Source organism: Penaeus japonicus, unplaced genomic scaffold, assembly GCF_977035675.1.
Source record: "Penaeus japonicus unplaced genomic scaffold, GWHDUDI00000001_assembly GWHDUDI00000015, whole genome shotgun sequence".
NCBI classification, from domain to species: Eukaryota; Metazoa; Arthropoda; class Malacostraca; order Decapoda; family Penaeidae; genus Penaeus; species Penaeus japonicus.
In genome coordinates this window covers 3,899,791-3,922,290 of record NW_028234417.1, presented here as the reverse complement: position 1 = coordinate 3,922,290, position 22,500 = coordinate 3,899,791, and the positions used below count along the sequence as shown (strand labels likewise).

General features: G+C 39.1%; 3 protein-coding genes across 7 annotated transcripts in view; 2 read left to right on the top strand and 1 right to left on the bottom strand.

Moving 5' to 3' along the window:
• Nucleotides 1-4,755, top strand: part of LOC122242719 (chitinase-3-like protein 1) — a 39,303-nt gene extending 34,548 nt beyond the window's left edge. For both annotated transcript variants that reach the window (XM_086544371.1, XM_086544370.1), the window contains exons 8-11: nucleotides 1,872-1,967; nucleotides 2,292-2,695; nucleotides 2,814-3,110; nucleotides 3,420-4,755. In XM_086544371.1, the coding sequence (XP_086400497.1) occupies nucleotides 1,872-1,967; nucleotides 2,292-2,695; nucleotides 2,814-3,110; nucleotides 3,420-3,549 (927 nt within the window). In that variant the 3' untranslated portion in view covers nucleotides 3,550-4,755. The remainder of the gene's footprint in view (nucleotides 1-1,871; nucleotides 1,968-2,291; nucleotides 2,696-2,813; nucleotides 3,111-3,419) is intronic.
• Nucleotides 4,756-8,543: 3,788 nt separating this feature from the next.
• On the top strand, nucleotides 8,544-17,160 carry Mtpalpha (monolysocardiolipin acyltransferase Mtpalpha). Its single transcript, XM_043000083.2, has 8 exons — nucleotides 8,544-8,846; nucleotides 13,158-14,569; nucleotides 14,719-14,841; nucleotides 14,977-15,148; nucleotides 15,307-15,417; nucleotides 15,684-15,790; nucleotides 16,013-16,108; nucleotides 16,247-17,160. The coding sequence occupies exons 1-8, from the start codon at nucleotides 8,780-8,782 to the stop codon at nucleotides 16,445-16,447; spliced, it is 2,289 nt and encodes a 762-aa protein (XP_042856017.2). The 5' UTR covers nucleotides 8,544-8,779; the 3' UTR covers nucleotides 16,448-17,160.
• Nucleotides 17,161-18,031: 871 nt separating this feature from the next.
• The window catches only part of LOC122242721 (cilia- and flagella-associated protein 298), a 26,218-nt gene continuing 21,749 nt past the window's right edge, over nucleotides 18,032-22,500 (bottom strand). For 2 of the 4 annotated variants that reach the window (XM_086544366.1, XM_086544368.1), the window contains exons 4-8: nucleotides 21,125-21,221; nucleotides 20,206-20,376; nucleotides 19,691-19,789; nucleotides 18,765-18,881; nucleotides 18,032-18,221 (exon numbers count right to left, since the gene is read on the bottom strand). In XM_086544366.1, the coding sequence (XP_086400492.1) occupies nucleotides 18,114-18,221; nucleotides 18,765-18,881; nucleotides 19,691-19,789; nucleotides 20,206-20,376; nucleotides 21,125-21,221 (592 nt within the window). In that variant the 3' untranslated portion in view covers nucleotides 18,032-18,113. Of the gene's footprint in view, nucleotides 18,225-18,764; nucleotides 18,882-19,690; nucleotides 19,790-20,205; nucleotides 20,377-21,124; nucleotides 21,222-22,500 lie in introns of all 4 variants that reach the window. The other 2 variants (XM_086544365.1, XM_086544367.1) reach the window with 1 other exon arrangement.

The following is a 22,500-nucleotide window of genomic DNA, read 5'->3' as shown; positions in this document are numbered from 1 at the left end:
CTGTCAGTGTGTTAATGAGTGTATTAGTCAGGGGCCTTATCCTCAAAACAGCTTACGATATCGTAAGCCCGCATGTCGTAAGTCGAACTGCGAGCTCCGAGGGTCATACTCAAAACGTTTTAACAGCACCTCGTAACTTAAGGGTGCTCCCGAGTTCCCGTACTGGTGTGAACCCGAAAATAAGCCATAATAGCTCCGACTTGTGTAAGTGAGATATGTATAGATAACGTTTTATTAGCCCTGTCAAGCACTGTGTCAGGCGTCATATCAATTCATATTGCATCTGTGTGTCACGAATACCTCCATCCTCTTCAACCACTTGATGAAAAGAATAATAGGACCGCGTACAATACGCTCGTCGTTTACTCTATGGAGTTAGCGATAGTAAAATATTGTATACATGATAGAGATTTGAGAAATGAGAGGAGAGAAAGAGAAATTTTATTTACATGACATATACTTCTTAAGGTATTACACATTTATCAGATGTGAGAGTTTAAGCGCTATTTTAGGAGTGTCTTGTCATAGATGAAGATAATATTCTTTTATACTTAAATGTATGTATGAGAAAGATAGACAGAACAAGGGAGAGAGAAAGCTTGCGTGTGTAGATTTGATTATCAAATAATTGTAAGTTGTACATTAACACACGCTCACTCAATCATTATCTCTTTTTCTCTTAATACACACACACACATACACACACACACACACACACACACACACACACACACACACACACACACACACACATATATATATATATATATATATATATATATATATATATATATATATATATATAGATAGATAGATAGATAGATAGATATAGATATGTATAATATATAAATATATATACAATATATATATGTATATGTGTATATATGTACATATATATACATACATACATATATATACACCCATACATGTATATATATATATATATATATATATATATATATATATATATATATATATATATATATATATAATATACATATATATATACATATATATATATATATATATATATATATATATATATATATATGCGCGTGTGTGTGTGTGTGTGTGTGTGTGTGCATATACATATATATATCTATATCTATATCTATATCTATATATATATATATATGTATCTATCTGTGTATATATCTATCCATCCAACTATCTATCTATCTAATCATCTCTCTTTTTTTTTTCTCTCTCTCTCTCTTTCTCTCTCTCTCCCTCTCTTTCCCTCTCTCTCCCTCTCCCTCTTCCTCTCCCTCTCCCTCTCCCTCTCCCTCTTCCTCTTCCTCTCCCTCTCCCTCTTCCTCTTCCTCTCCCTCTCCCTCTCCCTCTCCCTCTCCCTCTCCCTCTCCCTCTCCCTCTCCCTCTCCCTCTCCCTCTCCCTCTCCCTCTCCCTCTCCCTCCCCCTCTCCTTCTCCCTCGCTCTTTCGCTCGCTCCTTTCTCTAATGACTGTGGCCTCTAATTGGTAATTACGTTTAAAAGGCTGACTTTTGATTGGTCGATTCGAATTAGTCCTGCCATCTGAGGGCATCCCATCGAACTACGGTTATAATGTTTACTTTCGGTTACGAGCTGCCTATGATATTGTATTTTTTTATCTGAGTAATGGATATTTACGACCTCGTAGGGACATCGTACCTTACGAGAACGTAACCCACTGCGATGCCTTAAACTGTTTTTTTTTTATATGTATATATATATATATATATATATATATATATATATATATACATATTGAGGAGGGGGTACATAGGTATAATTTTCTTTTGGATTTTTCCATATAAAGATACTTTCTCACGCGTGTATTGAAGTCCTAATTATCATGTCCTCTCATTCACACCTGTCCTGTGACCCGCAGGAAGGATGGACGAAATGGAGAACCGAAGCAGGGCCTTACCTGACCAAAGAAAACCAGTGGGTCGGTTATGACGATGTCCAATCGGTGGTTCAAAAGGTGAGATTTGAAGTGGTTTTGAATGTTCTTTTGCAATATATCATATTGGATTGTATATTTTCTATGCTTTAGGGGTTGCACATGCAAAAAAATATACCATATCCTTTTACTCAGATTATAATTATACATTAATTGAAAAAGTACCATTACCCATAACTATACTTGGATCGTTGACTTCAAGAGGATCAGATCTTTTTCTCTATATTTCCATATCAACTAGTTATTTGCCAACTTCAATTAGTTATTCTAAACATTATCTACACTTATAAAGCTTGTGTTAAGGATTCCCATTCACATTCACTTTCAAGTCTCTCGCTCTTGCAGGCCCAGTACGCGGTGGACATGGGGCTTGGCGGCGTCATGATGTGGGACATCACCACGGACGACTTCGGGGACGTCTGCGGTGACGGCAAGAACCCCCTCCTGACAGCCATGGTCAAGACCCTCCACGGCGACACGCCCTCCGTCAAACCCATCCCGCAGCGCAAAGGAAGGCCTTCGTCAGGGACCAAGCCTTCGTCTCCATCATTCAGGGATCCTCGGCAAGGCGGAGCTTCCCTCAGTAGTTCCGGAAGTGGAAGTGCACTCGCAACGCCTACTGGAGGAAGTGCAGCATTCGAAGGAAGTGTTAGAACGACGACGCCTGAAAGCGGAAGTGATGGCGAGACTGTGACGGAAGTTCCTTCGTCAGGCACGACGACCGAGTTGCCATATCCATGGGCCGCGTGGTAAAGCTTTTGCATATTAGTATAATCATAGAGACTACACGTCCAATGTATTGACTGCCTTATCGTCTAAACGTCTTAAACGTCAAATCAGCTTACTTTTCTTCCTCTCATCTCCCAGGCCAATCTTCAGCAGGTCCCCGGAGGACATACGAAACCTGAATGCCATCTCGACCACAAAGTCGCCCTTCCAATCTTTCAAGACTCCATCTACATTACCTACAACTCGAGCACCCGCTTTTCCCTCCTTCACTTCATTTACCTCTTCTCCCTTTATCTCTTCATCTCCTTCCTTCTCTCCTTCCCTCTTTTCATCCCCCGCGATAACTTGGTTCAGAAATTGTCGTGACGACGGCTTTGCGCCTGATCCAGTCTCCTGCTCTTCTTTCTACAGATGCACGGAGGAATTCGCCTATAAGTAAGTGTTAGTGCTGGTTGTAATAATTGCTTTGATATTGCGGTAGTATTCCGATATGTTGATATCGTCGAAGTGTTAACCTTCTATGGTGAATACAAGCATAGTGCAAAGATGTATTGAAACAGGGCAATAGCAAAAGAAATTGAACTGTGACATTTCTTGTCAGACGAAATTTCAATGCCACGGTCTAGTTTTTCCTTTCTTCTTTTTTTCTTTCAAGCCATATTAAGTTTCTCCACGTGTATTCAAAGACTAAGTTCATCCATCTATCGCCGTACAAGTTCTTTAACATAGACTCTTCACCCTTAGGTTCTCATGTCCCGGAGGTCTTCTGTGGAACCATGACCAATCCTCATGTGACTGGCCAAGGTCGGTCCAATGTGTGTTGCCTTTGACCCAGCCTGACCTGCAGCCTTTCCTGCCTCCTGAAATTATCTAGAAGTCAAAGAACTTGCCATAGGATTAAGCCTGAATGTACCTGCACGCGCCCTTCGGTGTTTTATTTTCAGTGACGCGACAAGGCAACGACGCGAGTTTGCATTTGCAAGTCATTTGATACTTCTGCATGACGACATTTCCTGATGATACACATGTCCTATTCGATGAAGGTTAACAAATATAGGCCTACATGATGCATTTTTATTATATCATACTTAGATGCTTGTTCATAAACTGTAAAGATATAAAGCTTTGCCCGTAGATTCACGTTTGATGCAATAGGTCAGTGGTTCCTAACCTTTTAGCACTGCGCTTCCTACACACATTAACTTTTAGTGATATACATAATAAAGAAAATGTGTTCCAGTCTGCTACAGTATATATGGCTATATAGTTACATAAATCACAATTTTTCTAGCATAAAATATGGGTCGTTCATGAATATTTTTGAAAATATACATAACATTCCATGGAATGAGAAAATATCTTGTACTTTAGTGGGTCATTGGTGTAAGATAAGTCTACACTAGATAGTGATAACAGCTATCAACCGTCAGGCTAGTACAGTGGTAACGCGTCAGTCTCGAATGCCATGGTCGACTGATAGAGCCACGTCCGAGTTCGTGAGTTTCCATGGTCGCCTGGCAGTCATTGCTGTGGTTGGGCACCTTGGTGGGTAAGGACTAAGGTCAGATCGAGTCACTACTCGTTGGCACATTCTCGTGACACTCGTACTGACAGCCATTGATCGGCAGATCGAGCCTCGTCCAAGCTCGTGAGCTTCCACTGTCACGTAGCTGGGCACTGCGTTGGGTAAGGACCAAGCTCAGATCGAGTCAACACTCGTTGGCACATTCTCTCACGAGTCAGCACACGCTGACACAAGCGGGCTCGCCTCAGTGCATACAAGCCCGGCGTAGCATCTGCTCCGCAAATCTGGCTTATCCTTATCCTTAAGTCCGGACGTAGCATCTACTCAGCATATTTAGCTTATCCTTACTGAGAACATTACTTATTTTATTGTTTCTTGACATTATTCACAACCAGCTGTTGCAATACCTTCTGGTCCGTTGAAGCCAAGCCACATTTACTTAAAACAATCTGAATAAAAATGCTAAGGACACATTATTATTAATGATATTGTTATGACGTTCCGGTTATGAGTCGGAACACAATACACATTAAATGGATATATATCTTTGTAAGATTTTTGTTGTATGTTATTATCCTTCATTACGCATATGCCTTTTATACTTCACAAAAGGTATTGATCCAAATAATAAAAACAGTGTAACACATATACACATACAGACACATACAGTAAATAAAAAAATGGAATCGTTGTAAACAGAAACCTAAATTGAGAAAATAACAAATATGAAAAGTTTATAAGATGCTAACACTGATCACAAACATGAAGAGGGTATTCATGCATGTAGATGAAGATTAGATAAAGATAATTATCATGACTATCACTTGGCTTAATATGATATTTTAATCAAGGACTTCCTGTGCACGTTACAGTTTCCTTTATGATACAGACCCATACATAATACGTTTATCTATTTTCTGAGTTGAATTTCATTTTCCTCTTAATAACATATCATGAAAATATTCATCAAGTCAATGAAATAGATCCTAGTGATTGCTAATCTCTCTCTCTCTCTCTCTCTCTCTCTCTCTCTCTCTCTCTCTCTCTCTCTCTCTCTCTCTCTCTCTCTCCCTCTCTCTCTCTCTCTCGATTTCTCTTTTTCTCCCATTTTTTTTATTCCCCCATCTCTCTCTCGATTTCTCATTCTCTCTCAATTTTGCACCCCCCCCCCCCTCTCTCTCTCTTTCTCTCTCTCCCTCTCTCTCTCACACACATATCTTTCTCTCTCTCTCTCTCTCTCTCTCTCTCTCTCTCTCTCTCTCTCTCTCTCTCTCTCTCTCTCTCTCTCTCTCTCTCTCTCTCTCTCTCTCTCTCTCTCTCTCCAGTATCAAGTTCCTTTTATTTGAATTCAACTTTAAATTAGTACTGGTTATGAGAAGCGAATATTTGCTCCACTCACATAGGACAGTGATTGCAGAAATCACTGGGTTGAAAGAAATATAATCTTTTGCTTATGATGAATCGACAACTCGCTCTCAAACCCCTGGCAAAATTAGAACCTTTAGAAATCTTGAGTTGAGGCGAAGCTTCCGACAGAATGAGGACGACAGATGACTCTCCCATATATTACAACACAGTTTTAATGCTTCGTCACTCTGCCTCAGTCATTTTCCAACGAGTCAGATTGCAGTGCTGAAAATACACAAAGGAACTTCAACAAAGACGGTACCCGAGGAGGTTACAGCAATAATACGAGGTCCAGAGGCAGAGGAGAAACTATCTTCAGTACAACCCGAACTGGGGGAAGTTTTACCATTTGAGTTGCTCACTCAATTATGGAATGTTTTCGACCTGATGGTCCCTCTAGTCTGTCCGTTAAAATGCCATAATGAATTAACTTATTTTCTACAAACCAACTATACACAAAATCAATTTTAATAAAGTATTATACAAGTATGCTTTGGTTAAAATGTGAATGCGGTGTAAAAAATTTCCATCCTGCCGAGCCTTAATACATGTGCATATAGATGTTTGGCCATATTCAATGTGTGTAATTTTTTTTCAGTGAGCTCATGTTGTTACTTAGTTGTAAAGCTTTAATGCGGCTGGGCAGCATGCATACTTTGTAGAGTTCCACAACTGGAAAGTTTTTGGGAAAAGATTGTGGCATGTGTATGAATTTAGCTTCATTTGTGCTCCCCCCTGGCATAAACCCAACTTGATATGCTGATATGGATACCTTCTCTCCTAATCTTTTCTCGATGATGCTCTCGCATATCTTCAGAGATGTGCCATCACATTAATACCTCGATAATTCCCACACTCTTGGTTATCTCCTTTGTGCTTAAAGATTGGGATCAGTGTACTGTCCCTCCATTCCTCTGGCATTTGTTCGATCTCCGTTTTCTTTGCAGACACATCCACGAGCATCTCGTTCCTGTACTTTCCAAACCTCCTCTGGTATAGCATCTGGACCTTTCTCTCCTTCGCTATTTTTCATTTACTTCCCTTGATATACATTTTGGGTACTGGATATTTCTGCTTTGCTATTCTTATTATCTTTTTCTGGCCATTCTCCCCTTCTTTAAGGCTGTCATACAGGTCCTTGAACGCTATGCTCTTCGCTTTAGCAGCCATCCCCTTTGCTTCCTTACTGGCGCTTTTGTAGTTTATAATGGTTTCATCGCTCCGGTTCAGGTGACTCTATTTCTTTTTCTTCCTTTTCTGCATCACAGCCTCTTGTACCCCGGTACTCCAGCACCAGGTTTCCTCCTTCTTATTGGCTTTTTCCAGGCGTCACCCCCAGTAGTGCCTTTCCCTCATTCTTCTGCTCACCTCCTCCCGTGACTTTTCCTCCTGTCTCTCCAGCTCTTCTTCCACTTTTTCACTTAGTTCTCTCTTTGTTCAGCTTCATTTAACTTCCACTTGCGGGTTTCTCGACTCTCCCCACTTTCTGCCTTCCCTTAGTCTGCAATTCAATTGTGCACTTTACAATTTTGTGCTGCTTGGCTACTGCTTTTCCTGGCAACACTTTGCAATCCACTTGCGTGTGTACCCCTCCACTGGTACAGATTACCCTCCTCCTTACTCTTCCTGAAGTAGGTGTTCATGATTACTAGGTTGCTAGCAGTTGCAAATTCCACTGTCTCCTCTCCTTCCTCATTTCTCACACCCACTCTATATCTTCCCATTACCTCTGGTGACCTACTGTATCCTTCTCCTACATGTCCACTGAAGTCTTCTCCAATCCACACGACGTCTGACACTGACTTCGTCATCACGTTTCCAAGCATCCCCAAAAGTCATCTTTCTTTACGTTGTCACTGCCAGCTTGTGGTGCAAATGCCATGTTCATCACTCTATCTGACTCCCTGTTCACCTGTAACCCCCCATCCTTCATCTCTGGACTCACCACTATTTCGTCTACCGTCCTCACCCCTGTAATACAACTTGTACCCATTCCCCATTCCTTTTGCCGTCTGCTCCTTCCACCATGTCTTTTGCACAGACAGCACATCCAGTTTCTTCCTCTCCATCATACCCACCATCTCTCTGCTTCTTCCCATTATTGCGCCCACATTCAGGGTACCAGTCACGACGTTCCTTTTCATCTTCTCTTCCTGCCTCTTTCTCTACCTTTGAGCTTGCTTCTTTAACCGTATCCGCTCTCGATACTCTTGATACGGTAACCGTCGTCCTCTTTCCACAGCATCATGGCGGCCACACGGTGCGTCGCTTGTGGGGAACGCCCTAGCTTCTTGATGCCTGCATCTCATAAAAGTGTGGCAGGGTTTTTCACAGCCGGATGCCCTTCCTGCCACCAACCGCCCCTACTTACCTGGGCTTGGGACCGGCACTGGGAGCCCCCTGGCTGTACACCCCAAATGACTGGGATTGTTAGGTATTCCCCATATTTCAGACCAAGTCTGCCTTGCGGCCAATATAGATGATTATGGTTATGATGATAGTAATTACTATCATAGATAATGATGGTAATGATGATAGTAATTCGAGGTTTTGAGTGTGTGTAAGAGAGAGGTGATGAGGCTAAGTGTATGAGTGAAAAAAATGAAAAAAGTGAGTAAAACATGGCTCGATGGTAAACAGACCAAGGAAAATACTGACTGACTAAATGTATGATCAGCAACACAGAGTATGAACTTAATACCACATTTTCGTATTAAAACAGAAACGTTTTACAAATTAAATTGAATAACAATTTGGTGATATACAGTGTCATTTTTTTTATATTTATATATCAAAATCGGTGATTGCATTCCATGTTCACAATGTAGAGTTCATAATGGTGATTAATATCAAACTGAAATATTTTGCAGAAGAGAAAACAAATTACATAAGTTTACCTCTTTACATATCCATTTTCTCTCATAACACCCGGAAACCGTCGACTTTCATCCAAAGAAAAATAATCCTAACAACACTCATATTACCCCAACATTATATCCTATACCAATAAGCTATCAACTTAATCTTAATCACCAAAAATATCCCCCAGGATATAAAACAGTCTTAACGCCAAAACAAAAAGATATAAAAAACTTACCAGAGGATTACTCGAGCCTCTCTTCCACCATCAGTCGGCAAGTGGCCGTCGACAGAGAAGGTTTGAGAAGTAAAAATGGCAAGCGTTCGTGCTGTCGGGGCCTTATGCCGGCTCAATGTGGTCAAACAGTTGCAGTATTCAGGTGAGATTACATATTTTAAGGGATGGCCGAAAGAGAGGTGCTATTATGAAGATTGTGGGTGATATGGGTACTTAATCGGAGGGATCAGCTGATCGGGTGCATAAACTTTCGCCGGTGGAGCCGTAACATGATAAAGCATTATAGAAGCACGCGTGTTTTTCGTTATAGGATGCTTATGTAACTCTGTTCTAACCCGGAATAAGAAACAATTAAAGAGATTTAACATATCACTCGGTTTTATTTCCAAAAAAGAAAGTACTTGAAGATTTACCGAGGCGGAAGGAGGGGGAGGGGAGTGGGGAGAGGGAGGGGGTTGGCAAAGGCCAATCTCTGACGTAAATTTATCAAGCCTTGTTACTACGGCGGTCTCTCGCGATCTTAATTTCGCATTATACCTTCCGCATTTAGTGATATACGTTTTTACTTTATTTCCGATATCTTTCTGCATCATGTAACTGGAGAAAGGGGGACAACATTCCAGAACATTTGTTGATGGCCTCATTCCTTTGGCACTTTAGATAAGGCCAAGGAAACTATTCCATGTATATTATTGTAAGTTATTGTTTGTCAAATACAAAACCAGGCCAACTGCTACAAGGGCATCTGCATGGTGGTTTGTTGTCCTTTGCTGTACTGCCAAAGATGTGGAGGCTGTGATGATTGCTTGTCAGTAGGCCAGTGTCTTGTCTTTGAAATTGCACACCATCCTTCATTTTATGTTTTATGGATTTGGATAGAACATGGCCAACATAAGTATTAAAGATAATATAGAGAATGTTTAGTGACCCTTGAAATGACTCACTCCTCATAAGTGGCTGTTTAGTCTTCTTTCGCTTGAAACTTGCTGTGATCTCTGATGAATTCTCATTAGTACACGAGACTATCAAATGGTAGCAGAGTCTCTTACAACAGCCGAGGCTTTTTGACTCTTTATCTTTCCAGAACGTAGATTTGTTTGTTAGTGCTGACATTTTCTAAGCCCATTTCGGTCAGTTTGAGGTAAGGCTGAATGCCGAGGTGTCAAGCTTTTAGAAGAGGGAGGCAGGGGAAGTTGCTTCGAAGGTCACACCGTTGTTTAACCCATTTGCACCAGATCGTATATTTGCCTAATGATGATCTGCCTGAAAGAGGACTAGCACTCGTAGCCTTCAAGCGCGAGATATCTCCCAGTGTGATGCCACGTTGGACCTCTCGGAACACTTTCTACCTACCTGATTCAACAGGGTATTAAGAGGAGGGGTTTACTATTTGTTTAATTACACAGGTCAATGAGTATATGCATACTCGTATAAAGACATGTATTTAGAGGGAGATGATGCAATAGGACATCATCTGGCAGGAGTAAAATATTCCCATGATGTGATATTATATCACTTGGTGCAAATGGGCAAAGGAAAAAGAATGTTTGTGGTAGATAACCAATTAACCCAGTCCCGACGGGCCCGCCGATAAGTGGAAACCCCCTGTGCAATATTGTATCGGGAACATCACACTAGTGCGTCGCTCTGTCATCGGGCATTTAGCCGTGTCACAGGTGTGATGCACTGTCATCATAGGGTTAAGAGTTCGACTGTGGTGACTAAATTTAATCTCACCCACCTGATTAGACAGTGTGATAAGAGCTGGTATTGCAAAAAGAAAAAAGATTTTGACAAGTCAAGATACATGTTTATACAAATGTAACTACAATGAGTATATACATTAGTAAAATGTGTATTTCAAGGGAGATATCACATGATATGTTATTCATCATTAAAATTAGTAGCAACATGTGACTGGATTAGTAGCAATTAGTCAATTAGCAAGTTGGCACCCCAATTAGAAGTAGAGAGGAAAGTAGCCTCGTGTGACTGTTACAGACGCCCACAGTGATTTTCAAAAATAGTTGAGTTCTATCCAGATCCTCAAAACTTAGATCAGTGATGATGACCTAAAATCTTCATATAGCCTTAGTACTCCATCAAAGGACACTAAACCACTTCCATTTGCATTCTACCAATATGGAACCTGTAGACTTTCCTAGTTATTTATCTTGCCAGGTTTTAATATCCTTTTTGTGCCTAATTGAGTTGTTTACTTCTTGAGTCACCTTGGATGTATTAACCCATTCAGACCAATTGACGTGCTGACACTTTCCGTGGTTTTTGTGTCAGACGCCAACAACGAGATATTTGGTCAAGGCCGGCGCTCGGGGTGAGTGAGCGGACAGCCCAGGCTCGCAGCTAGTGCGCCCGAGAATACCGAGGCATTAGGCCTATATGTTCGAAAACCCTGTCATTGTGACCATTCAAAGCCGGAATTGCCCCGGCATGAATGGGTTAAGACAAATTATCTTCTTAACTCATGAGCTCTCTGGAGGTATTTGTCACAAAGATCAGATTTACGCTGTTATTTTCTCATGGTCTGCCTTCCTCATAACAAACCCAATTACTGTAGACCAATATGTCCACTCCTGCCTGTCAACGATGCACCTCTTGGCAACTCCTGTGCCTTGGATTTAAAATCAGAAGTACATGTTGAGAGAAGCCATTTACTTTAAACTATTACCTTAATATCTCTTTCTCTCTCTCTCTCTTTCTCTCTCTCTCTTTCTCTCTTTCTCTCTTTCTCTTTCTCTCTTTCTCTCTTTCTCTCTCTCTCTCTTTCTCTCTCTCTCTTTCTCTCTCTCTCTTTCTTTCTCTTTTTCTTTCTCTCTTTCTCTCTTCTCTCTTTCTCTCTTCTCTTTCTCTCTTCTATCTTTCTCTCTTTCTCTCTTCTATCTTTCTCTCTTTCTCTCTTCTCTCTTTCTCTCTCTCTCTCTTTCTCTCTCTCTCTCTCTTTCTCTCTCTCTCTCTCTCTCTCTCTCTCTCTCTCTCTCTCTTTCTCTCTCTCTTTCTCTCTCTCTCTCTCTCTTCTCTCTCTTTCTCTCTTTTCTCTCTCTCTCTCTCTCTCTCTCTCTCTCTCTCTCTCTCTCTCTCTCTCTCTCTCTCTCTCTCTCTCTCTCTCTGCCACAAGTAATGTATTATGAACAGATCATGAAAATTAACTCCACTGAACTTATGGGGGCAAATTCCCAGAACATGGCCTCTATTATGTTCCTCAGTTTCATATCTTCCTTTCTTTTTTGGAAGTGTGGTGGTTTCATTGCTTGTTAGATGATCTGCATCTTGAGTGATATTGATAAAAATTATGCCTTTATTGATGACACCAGGCAGATTGGCCAAGGAAAACCCATACATTAGAGCAAAGGAAAATGCGTCTCCACAATCTATTTGTCATGATAGCTCTTGTAATTTATCTAAATTATCAATGGCTGATGGAAGAGAATTTGCAATGCATGAGTCTCTTTTGGGGATGCAATTTAGTCTCGTCCCAAGTTCCTATGTCAGTTTTTTCACCCTTTTCCATGAAGGAAATAAAAGAAGTGGTATATTGTATACATACAGATAATAGAAAGGTTACTGTATTTAGTTTTAATACTTGTCAATTATCATTCAAGATGACATGTAGTAATTCAAAGAAAGATATCTGCTACTGTTTTAGTTTTATTCCCCTCTTACCTCCAAGAAACCTGGGGGGGAGGGGGGAGGGTGTTGAATGGGAAAATAAACTCCATTTTTATCAAGATATCACCAAACTCAAACCAAAAATCATCCAAGTAATTCAGTATAAACTAAAAAAAAAAAAAATGTTCTTTTCCAATATCCACAAACACTAGTCTATAACACTTTGGCAAATTAGCATGTGGCTGTCTTATTTACCTAAAATGCTATAAATACTCTGATGAAGAAGTTGCTTTTCAAGTAATTTGGTATGATAGAAAGAACTTCTTATTTCCAGTTGTCATTGCAGAGGAAGAAAGATTTCAAATGGTAATCTGCTGAACAGGTAGTGCAGCCTTTGTCCTGGGAGATGACTCTCTCTTTCGTGTACAGTTAACGGGGGGTGACTGACAGTGAATTGGAGGAAACTGGGCCATGTTATAGGAGTGTTTTTTTATGAGAAACTGAGATCTACCTTTCTCAAATATTGATTACTTTTTTTTTAAATCTAAAATTGCATTTATCTCATTAAAGGGATGACAAGAAATGAACTGCTGAGGGTGCATGAGGGGGAGGGGGAGGGGGTTAAGGTGTAGATTTTTTTTTAATCCACTGACAATGTGTTCATGATGATCATCTTAAGTCTTTTAATGTTGAACTTTGAGAAAATTTCATTTAAACTTTCAGAGATTTAATTAGATGAGTGATGAGGACATTTTACATTATGGTTTATATTTTCTTGGTTGACTGCATTGATGAGTAAAACTTACCTTTGAACTCATTTTTACAGTATCTCGGCAAAGTAGCCGGCTGCTTTCAACGACAAGATCTGCCATGGGTGTCCATGCTAACCTCAAGGTGAAGGATGGCGTTGGTGTCGTCACCTTCGACTCTCCCGGAAAGGTGAACGTGCTCAACCAGCCAGTCATGGAGGAAATAGTGAAGATTGTTGATGAGATTGAAGCCAACAGTGATATCCAGGCTGCCGTACTAATATCTGGCAAACCTGGATGCTTTATTGCCGGTGCTGATATCACTATGATTGAAAGCTGCAAGACAGCCGAAGAAGCCCAGGCACTCTCAAAATCCTGCCAGGACATCCTCTTCCGTATTGAGAAGAGCAAAAAGCCAGTTGTTGCAGCAGTCATGGGTTCCTGCCTTGGCGGTGGTCTAGAAGTTGCTCTGGCTTGCCACTACCGACTGGCCGTGAAGGACAAGGCCGGACTTGGACTCCCTGAGGTAATGTTAGGAGTACTTCCTGGTGGAGGAGGAACCCAGCGCCTTCACAAGCTGGTTGGCATTCCTGGTGCTCTGGATATGAGCTTGACTGGGAAAACTGTAAAGGCTGACAAGGCCAAGAAGATGGGTCTGGTTGATGGACTTGTGAACCCTCTTGGCCCAGGCCTTCAGCAACCAGATGTCCGAACTCTTGCCTACCTTGAGGAAGTGGCCATCAAGACTGCCAAGGATCTTGCAAGTGGAGATCTGAAGGCTAAGCGTGGTCCCAAGAACTTCATGGAGAAGGCGATGGGTACGGCCTTCCAGTACGACTTCGTCAAGGACCAGGTGTTCAAGAAGGCTCGTGGTCAGGTGATAAAGCAGACAAATGGACTCTATCCTGCACCCCTGAGAATCCTTGATGTAATCCGCACTGGATTAGACAAGGGTAGTAAGGCTGGCTATGAGGCCGAATGCAAAGGTTTTGGAGAGTTGGCCATGACCAGTGAGTCCAAGGGTCTTGTTGGTCTTTTCCACGGCCAGACCGAGTGCAAGAAGAACAGGTTTGGTAAGCCAGAGAAACCTGCAAAGACACTGGCCATCCTTGGTGCTGGACTCATGGGAGCTGGTATTGCTCAAGTTTCAATTGACAAGGGTTACCGCACGATCTTGAAGGACATGAGTCACGCTGGTCTTGCAAGAGGTGTCAACCAGATTCAAGGAGGACTGGATAAAGCTGCAAAGCGCAAGAAGATCACTACCTTTGTCGCAGACCAGTACATGTCCAACTTGGAGCCAACAATCGATTACAGTAGCTTCAAGAGCTGCGACATGGTGATTGAGGCTGTATTTGAAGACCTTGCTTTGAAGCATCGTGTAATCAAGGAAGTAGAGCCACATCTTCCTGAGCACTGCATCTTTGCTTCCAATACATCTGCCTTGCCAATTGGTCAGATTGCCAAAGCAAGTGCTAGGCCAGAGAAGGTATGTATGCCAAACTATTTTTTTCTAAATGAGATAATGTCAAAATATTGGTTGATATTTTATAAAGTGTTTACATTTCTAGCACAAGATTGCATTTAGGCCAAGATGATCCAGAGAGTTCTCATGCACAAATTATTTATCTTGGACAGGTGGTTGGAATGCATTACTTCTCACCTGTGGACAAGATGCAGCTCCTAGAAATCATCACAACTGACCAGACCTCCAAGGACACGGCCGCCTCTGCAGTGAACGTTGGCCTGAAGCAGGGCAAGGTAGATCGGAGTTCCTTTTATTTATATAATTTATAATTCATATAATGTTTGATAGCTTCATTTTATTTAGTTTTAAAGCAATTAAATAAATATAATTAGGTATCATCACAAAAGTTAACCTAAGTGTTTTTGCAGGTTGTGATCGTGGTTAAGGATGGGCCAGGATTTTACACCACGAGGATTTTGGGTCCCATGCTGGGAGAGAGCGTGAGACTCTTCCAAGAAGGTGTCGAGCCCAAGAAGATGGATAAACTCTCAAAATCGTTTGGTTGGCCTGTGGGAACTGCAACCCTGGCAGATGAAGTCGGTAAGATATAGATTGAGATGTTACTTTTCTTCTGGTGATTAATTCTTGACCCAGAGTTGTAAGCAGAAGCACGGTTGTTATATATCTTGTTTGATATTAAGGAAAAAGTTCAGCCTTTTGAAATAAGGAATCTGAGATATGGTAATTTTGTTTTACAGGTATTGATGTGGCTATGCACGTTGGAGAAGATCTCGGCAAGGCCCTCGGATCTCGAATTGGTGGTGGTGACGTAAATCTCCTAAAGGATCTGGTTGCTGCTGGCTTCCTAGGTCAGTTGATCTTATTTATTTTTGATGCAGTTAACCCATTGGTCACGGTTTTAATAAAATATTTGTGCAGTAGGATGGCTGGTTTACATTGTCTGGCACAGTGCCATCCACATCTATGACCAACTCTGCCTTTGTAGCAAATCATACCATCCACTGTCAATGGGTTCTTAACATATCGGTAGCCCCATTCCTCTGAAAATAATTAAATCTCGTGATTATGAGAATTTTGTTTTTAGCAATTAACCAATTAATTTTTCTTATTTCAGGTCGCAAATCTGGCAAGGGCATTTACGTTTATGAAGCAGGTGTAAAGGAGCGCAACGTTAATGAGGGTGCTATGGAAATTTTGAAGAAGTATTCGGTTACTCCTAAGGCAAGGCTTCCCGTTTGCTCTTCTTATCTAGTCTTTCCAGTTTCCTTATAAACCTACGTAATAGTAAAGGTTACTTAGATTGTAAAAGGTCATTTTATTTTATGTTATGTGTGTGTGTGTATATATGTATATATATTTTCTTTTTCTTTTCTTTTTTTCTATGTTATGTTGGATCAAAATTTGTTGGTTACATATCTGAAAACCTCCATTATTGACTTGCAGGGCCCAATGACTGATGAAGACATCCAGCTACGTCTTGCTAGCAGATTTGTGAACGAAGCTCTGCTGTGTCTGCAAGAAGGAATTCTGAATAGTCCTGTAAGAATTCATTTGACTTTGTAAATTTGCATTGTAATATTTCCTCTTTATATTTGGAATAATATGCTGAAATTTCTCATAGTAACAGATTTCATATGAATACAAATTTCAAATTGAGAAATCAAAATCCTCTTCCAGCTGGAAGGAGATATTGGTGCTGTGTTTGGCCTCGGCTTCCCTCCATTTACTGGCGGACCTTTCCGATTTGTGGACAACTACGGAGCTGGCAAGTTGGTGGCCAAGATGGAAGGGTACGCAGCTGTCTATGGCGAGAATTTCAAGCCATGTCAGTTGTTGCTTGATCATGCTGCCGATTCGTCCAAGAAATTCTACAAGTAAAACCTTGCCTTCAAAATTATGTATACCGGTGATACCTGTTTGAAGATTTATAGATATGCTTTATTGTTACCAACTTCATCCTTCAAGTGTCTTATCTATAAGTCATAGTAAAAATGGTCATAATGATCAATTTTCATCAAATGTTTGTATTTAAGATATTTTTCCAACAATTTGAGTCCAATTTCTTCTAACAAGCTAAAAGAAAACTCTTAATGTTAGACATTTGGCCATGCCAAGTCAGGACAGCTTGGTGGTTGATGCACCAGGTTGAAACCAGTAACAGTTGGGTTTTTCATCAAACAGTATCTAAGAACACAAGTTTTGTAGATGAGCCATGTATAAAATCATAATTGCTTAAAATCTGAAATAATATCAGCTTTTCAAGAACTATGAATGATGAATATTTATATGTAATAAAGGCAAACCCAACTCAAAACAGTGTAGTGTGCTGTTTTTTTCTGTGCCTTGCATGAGACTTTAAAACAATGTATAGTACTGTAAATAGGCTGAAAGATCCTTATCTTTTTACTTGTTTGAAGTAATTCATGCATAGACACAGAGTTTATCAATGCAATTTTCATAGGTTAGCATTTTATAAAGATAGATAATTTATATTCTTTAAAAAAAAATGGGAACAAAGTGATCCTTTACTTTTGAAACCATTAAATATGGATTTATGTCAATGTGGATAAATGATTAAAAAAGAGATTCCATGCTGTGTGTGAATGTGTACCCTTCCAGTTTGATAAACTAGATCAGGTCATAAGTGTCAAGGTAATGGAATAAGACAAATATATTTTTTATACTTTTTATTTGTTCTAGTAAGATTCCCAGGAACATCAGAAGAGATGCAAGCCGAGAAAATTCAAATATTAGTTTATTATTTATAATCCTTCACTTCATTTTATTCCCCTGGCATAATGTATAAAGAGCATAAATTTAGCCCATAGCAGATGGTTGTTGTGATATATCCACAACAGCTCCAATTAGGCCTTTAACCCATTCACAACGCGGGCATTCCAGCCTTGCATGTCACAATGCTGGGGCACAGCCTAAATAAAAGACTGAGCAATTATAATACTTCAAGACTGAGCAATTCTTGATGACTGGAAAGCTGTAGCTCTGAAACTAGTGCCATTACAAAGTCAGCTTGAACTCTTGTTTTGAGATGGATTTAAGGGAAAATAATTGTTACGCAATTGTGTGCTGCCTGGAGGGCAGTGAAACGATTTCCTAGCCCTCTAATTTCTAGCCATCGACATTAGAAACTGCCCATCTTATCTGCCAGTTAAGCTGTTTGGCACCTCATCTGCATTGGGTGGGGGTAAGAGATTGCATACAAATTTTAAGATTTGATGTTTCTTCTTAATCTTTTCTTGCATCTACATTTTTTAATTATCTCAGTTCTAGCTCTAGACTGAAAGCCTTCTAAAATTAGCCTAAGTTTTTTCAATGATATAAAACAAAAGCATTTGGCTTGTCAACTAATGTTGACTGGCCAACCTTGATATTGTACCATATGCAGTGGCAAGTGCATATTTATTTATTTTCAGTAGTACTGAGATTGAGATTGATTGATTGTGATTTTTTTTTTTTTTTTTTTTTTTTTTATTCAATTCATCTGATAGATGAAATTCCCTAACTTAAACAGTTTAAGCTACAAGGGTCAGTGAGGCTTCCAGGATATGTTGCTCAATCCTTGGAAAGATTTCTGGAGTTGACGATTATCTGCCCAAGGAGAATTGAGATACGAGTCGTCGTCCTCCTTTTCCAGCTTCTGTAGAGAAAATTGTTATCAGTTGGTGTGTGTTAAAAAAAAAAAAGAGTGGACTGCAAACCTACATAACTCAAATTTATTTTTACTTTTACAAGTAGTCAAAGTGAACTTGAATCATTTTAAAAGGCAATTAGAACCATTTTTAACTTCATACAATTATAAAGGCAATAATAAAAGTGAATTTGTCACTGCTATAGATTAATATGCCTGAGGTTAAACTGTCTTTTCTATGGAAAAATATTGTCTCTGAAAGCTTAAATCAGCTTTTCTATTTGAATGTTATTTCTACATTTTTATCATAGAGCAATATGTCAGGAGAGGCCAATACTTTATTCTAACTTAGATAGAGAGAATTGCCCGTTACATTCATATACAGGGAAGTCCAGATGTCATGCTGCTTAGTTTTTCATATCCACCATATCCAAACGTATTTAAGGAAAAACTGCAAATGAATTTACATTAAATCCCTAATATTTACAAAAGAAGAAAAAAAACATGCAAAAAAAAAAAAACAATGATTATTCTACATATTTAAAATACCTTTAATTCTTCTCTTCTGTGGAATTCAGCCATCATGAGTTTCTTGCGGTCCTCCTCTGACAACATGGGTTCCCTGCTTGGTGCCCCTTGACCTCGGCGTTGAATTTTTACAATCACCTGAAAGGTTTTGCATGAGGATACTCTTCATATTTATTAAAGAAATTTTCAGCCAAAATTAATCCTTTGATGACGGTGTGACACTGCTAAATGCCCGATGACGGGGCGACACACCAGTGTGACGTTCCCGATGCAATATTGCATAAGCCCGGCGTAGGGGGTTTCCACTTATCGCCGGGCCCGTCGGGATTGGGTTAAAGGAATTAGATGTATCTAATTTGGAGAGTGATGTACATTTTTTTTTTTGAAACATTTAAAGTATATACTATACAAGGGAGGTATCAAAATTAAAATATTTCTATAGATTAGAAAGATATTTTCATTCTATAAGTTATGTTTTATACTTTGGATACAAGGGAATTTCATTGCAATTTTTAAATTTAGGAAAACATGTACATCAAATTTGAAGTCATCTATTAGATAGGATTATTCTTTTGTTAGTAGTATAATTGCAAGAAATCATAGAAAATAAAGCTAGATCTCTAAGAAATTTGGAAAAAAAAAAGTTTCATTTTATAATAATCCTTTTCCCTGTAGGCACCTCTAAGACTTGTACAAATACTAATGTTATTCTGCATGAAAACAGAATAGCATAAAAACAAGTTAAAAAAAAAAAAAAGATGGCCATTACCAGAAAACTATAAGCACAAAGTGCAAGATACATCATTAATATTCCAATATCTTTTCTCCTTACAAAAATTATGTAAGTACTGAATATTTAACATGAAAATACCTATATCTTGCTCTGCAAAAGTATACATTCCCATTCCTGTTTGTACAAGTGGCACAAAAATAATTATTTCCCTTACCTTTGATTTTTCATTTTTGCCAATATAATCAAGTAACTTCTTTCCACACAACATCTCCTTTCCAGCAAACCAAAGTTGTGTCATTGGTGTATCTAGAACCTTTAAAATCAAAGAAAAATATATGAGGATACAAATAATAGGAATAACAGAGAATAAAGATACATGTATCTACAGTAAGTGACAAACACCATTGAGTGGAAAAGTAATGTAATTAGATGTCTTTACATGTCTATAGGTTAAATGATGATCATATGGGATAATTTTCAATTGTAGGCTTCTAAATGTTTCAAGTTTATGAGAGGGGGCGGAAAGAGGGATAAACTTGCATAATATCTCATTTTTCTCCCTCTCCCTCTCCCTCTCCCTCTCCCTCTCCCTCTCCCCCTCACCCTCCCCCTCTCTCCCCATTATCTTTAGCACATACCAGTTACCCAAAGAAAAAATTAAGAGACCCAATACAGAATTCTAAAACTGGCAACTCTTAATTAATTTCAATTGATCTCAAATCTACCAACCATCTTAAGATCTTGAGTTCCTTTTAATTCTTCACGATTCTCAAATTCCTCTCTGATTGGGTCGTATGGCGGTAGGTTCATCGGGTAGACGATCATGATGGCGCCTCTCAAGATGTCAATTGCATCACATATGTGCTGTTCTGTGAGGCACGTGTTGCTCTTGACTAACTCCTGAAATGAAAGTTGCAATGTGTTTTTGAAAGCTGTGCAATGTATGTAAACTTTCCATCCGATATGAAAATGACACTCATTTGATAACTTATTATACACACACATTATGAAATTAACATACTCTATACACAGTTTTTCTTTAACATTTGCAAAATAATTTAAAAGAAAATCTATTTTATTTTATTTTTTATTTCACTAAACCTCCCATTTCAAACTGGTTAAAATGTGAACTATTTCAAGAAAAAATTGTCAAACAACTTCTACAATCAAAAACATCATGAACACAACTATATACTTATAATACAGCACTCTTCATATCTTGAGTGAGTCTTAATAAATTCTTAACTTCCCATCCTTGCAGTGCGAACTAAATAAGAAAATGTAAAAGTTCCAGAAAACACTTTTTAATGCCATTTAAAACTAGATTTGTGGGATATTTGTGATATGAGTGAAAGTCCTACAGCATATGGTAAATGCATAACAGTAAATATATGATGATCCTAAATGAGTATTACATAATTATACAAACTTTCATTCATAATTACTTTCAAATTCACTATCTAACTTTGTTGAACAGATACTGAAAAGACCTTTCAAAAGACTTATTGCTTCAGATTTACCCTATAACATTTCTACAAAGCATAAAATGTTGGTTAGGATGAATTGCACAGTCATTTCTGAATAATCTGACAAAATATATCTCATAAAGTAAAATTACAACACACAATTTATAAATGGATAGACTTACTATTGAGATAATACCCTTGGCTTCTGCAATAGTCTTCTGCAACACTTCCTGCATTTTTTCAGTGGGCCGACACCCATTCCTCCTTCCACATGGATCTCTGTTATGAAGATCATGATTGGGAAAAGAATCAGCAAAATAGAATTAACCCATTGCGGATGGGGGAATAAATTTGCTTGCCCAGCCTCCAGGATGGGTTTTATTTCAGAGCGAGACAGCTTCACGAAACATACCTTGACTTTTCCTGCTCTCTTTTAGTCATTCATTGTAAAGCTATAGCCTTTTTTGTGTTTTAATTTTTGTGCGTTTTGCTGTATTTACAGACTTATATCTGTCCTATCACAGGGTCTATCAATGCTGCAGTTGACTAAAATTGTAGTTTAGGTCCATATTAGCTAATTCTTTTCTTTATACTCAGTGTGATAGTATTGATCTTTTATGGGGGGACAAAAAGCAACTTTATTTTTTTGTACTTATGTACCGTCATGAACGAATATGAAACATAACCATCCACCGTGAAGATAGCATGAAGAGGTAGGGAAGAGGAAGGAAACTTAAGCTTATGACTGAGTGCCACAGTAAAAGGCATCCCTACTGGCACAGGGGCACAATATAGACATTGGTCATAATTTGAGTCACCTTCCTCTTGTTCTGCCTACACATCCTTCTTCTGCGGTACTTTAGAGCAAGAGGTCAGCAACTTGCTATTTGCCATCGCTCTATAAAGATAGTGCTTGCTAGAGACTGTGGATGGGTGCCATTCAAAGCTCCCTCTCCTGCTGGTGCAAGAAGAAAGTGGTGCCATCTACGTTTTGGATGTCATGTCAAACCCATTTTGCCTAACATTACAGCAATTATAGTATTTATGACTGCAATTGTCATCAACACTCACTCATTACTCTTAGCACAATAAAATAACACAAAGATCCAATATCCCCAAATATCATGTACACTATGACACCTGTCATCAGCCAGAGCTCCTATGTCATGTATGTCATGACACCCATCCGTAATGGGTTAAAACAAAAGAAATATGATGGCATATAAAGGATCATGGTATTCGGACACAAAAAATGTCTACAAAAAGAAAGAAAATGAAGTCACATATCTACATTTCTTTTTCATGAGATCTTAAATAAATATCAAAGTGATACATCTACCAGGCTCATAAACAAATTTAGATGAACCACACACAAGACACATATGTAAATGTCCTCAAACATACATTATCCAGTTATCATTAGAATACATCATATGATAGAGGCTTGATCAAAGAAATAACCGCAACATATATAATATGAAAGTGATTCATGATTTTTCTCCTTGATCAAATAGACAGTCCAAAAAAGTAGAATGATAAGGGCCACTGCAATTAGGAA

Coding starts and splice junctions, on each gene's coding strand:
- Mtpalpha (XM_043000083.2), top strand. CDS start 8,780: ATGGCAAGCGTTCGTGCTGTCGGGGCCTTATGCCGGCTCAATGTGGTC. Junction 8,847..13,157: donor CAAACAGTTGCAGTATTCAG/GTGAGATTACAT, acceptor TCATTTTTACAG/TATCTCGGCAAAGTAGCCGG. Junction 15,418..15,683: donor GGTTGCTGCTGGCTTCCTAG/GTCAGTTGATCT, acceptor TTCTTATTTCAG/GTCGCAAATCTGGCAAGGGC.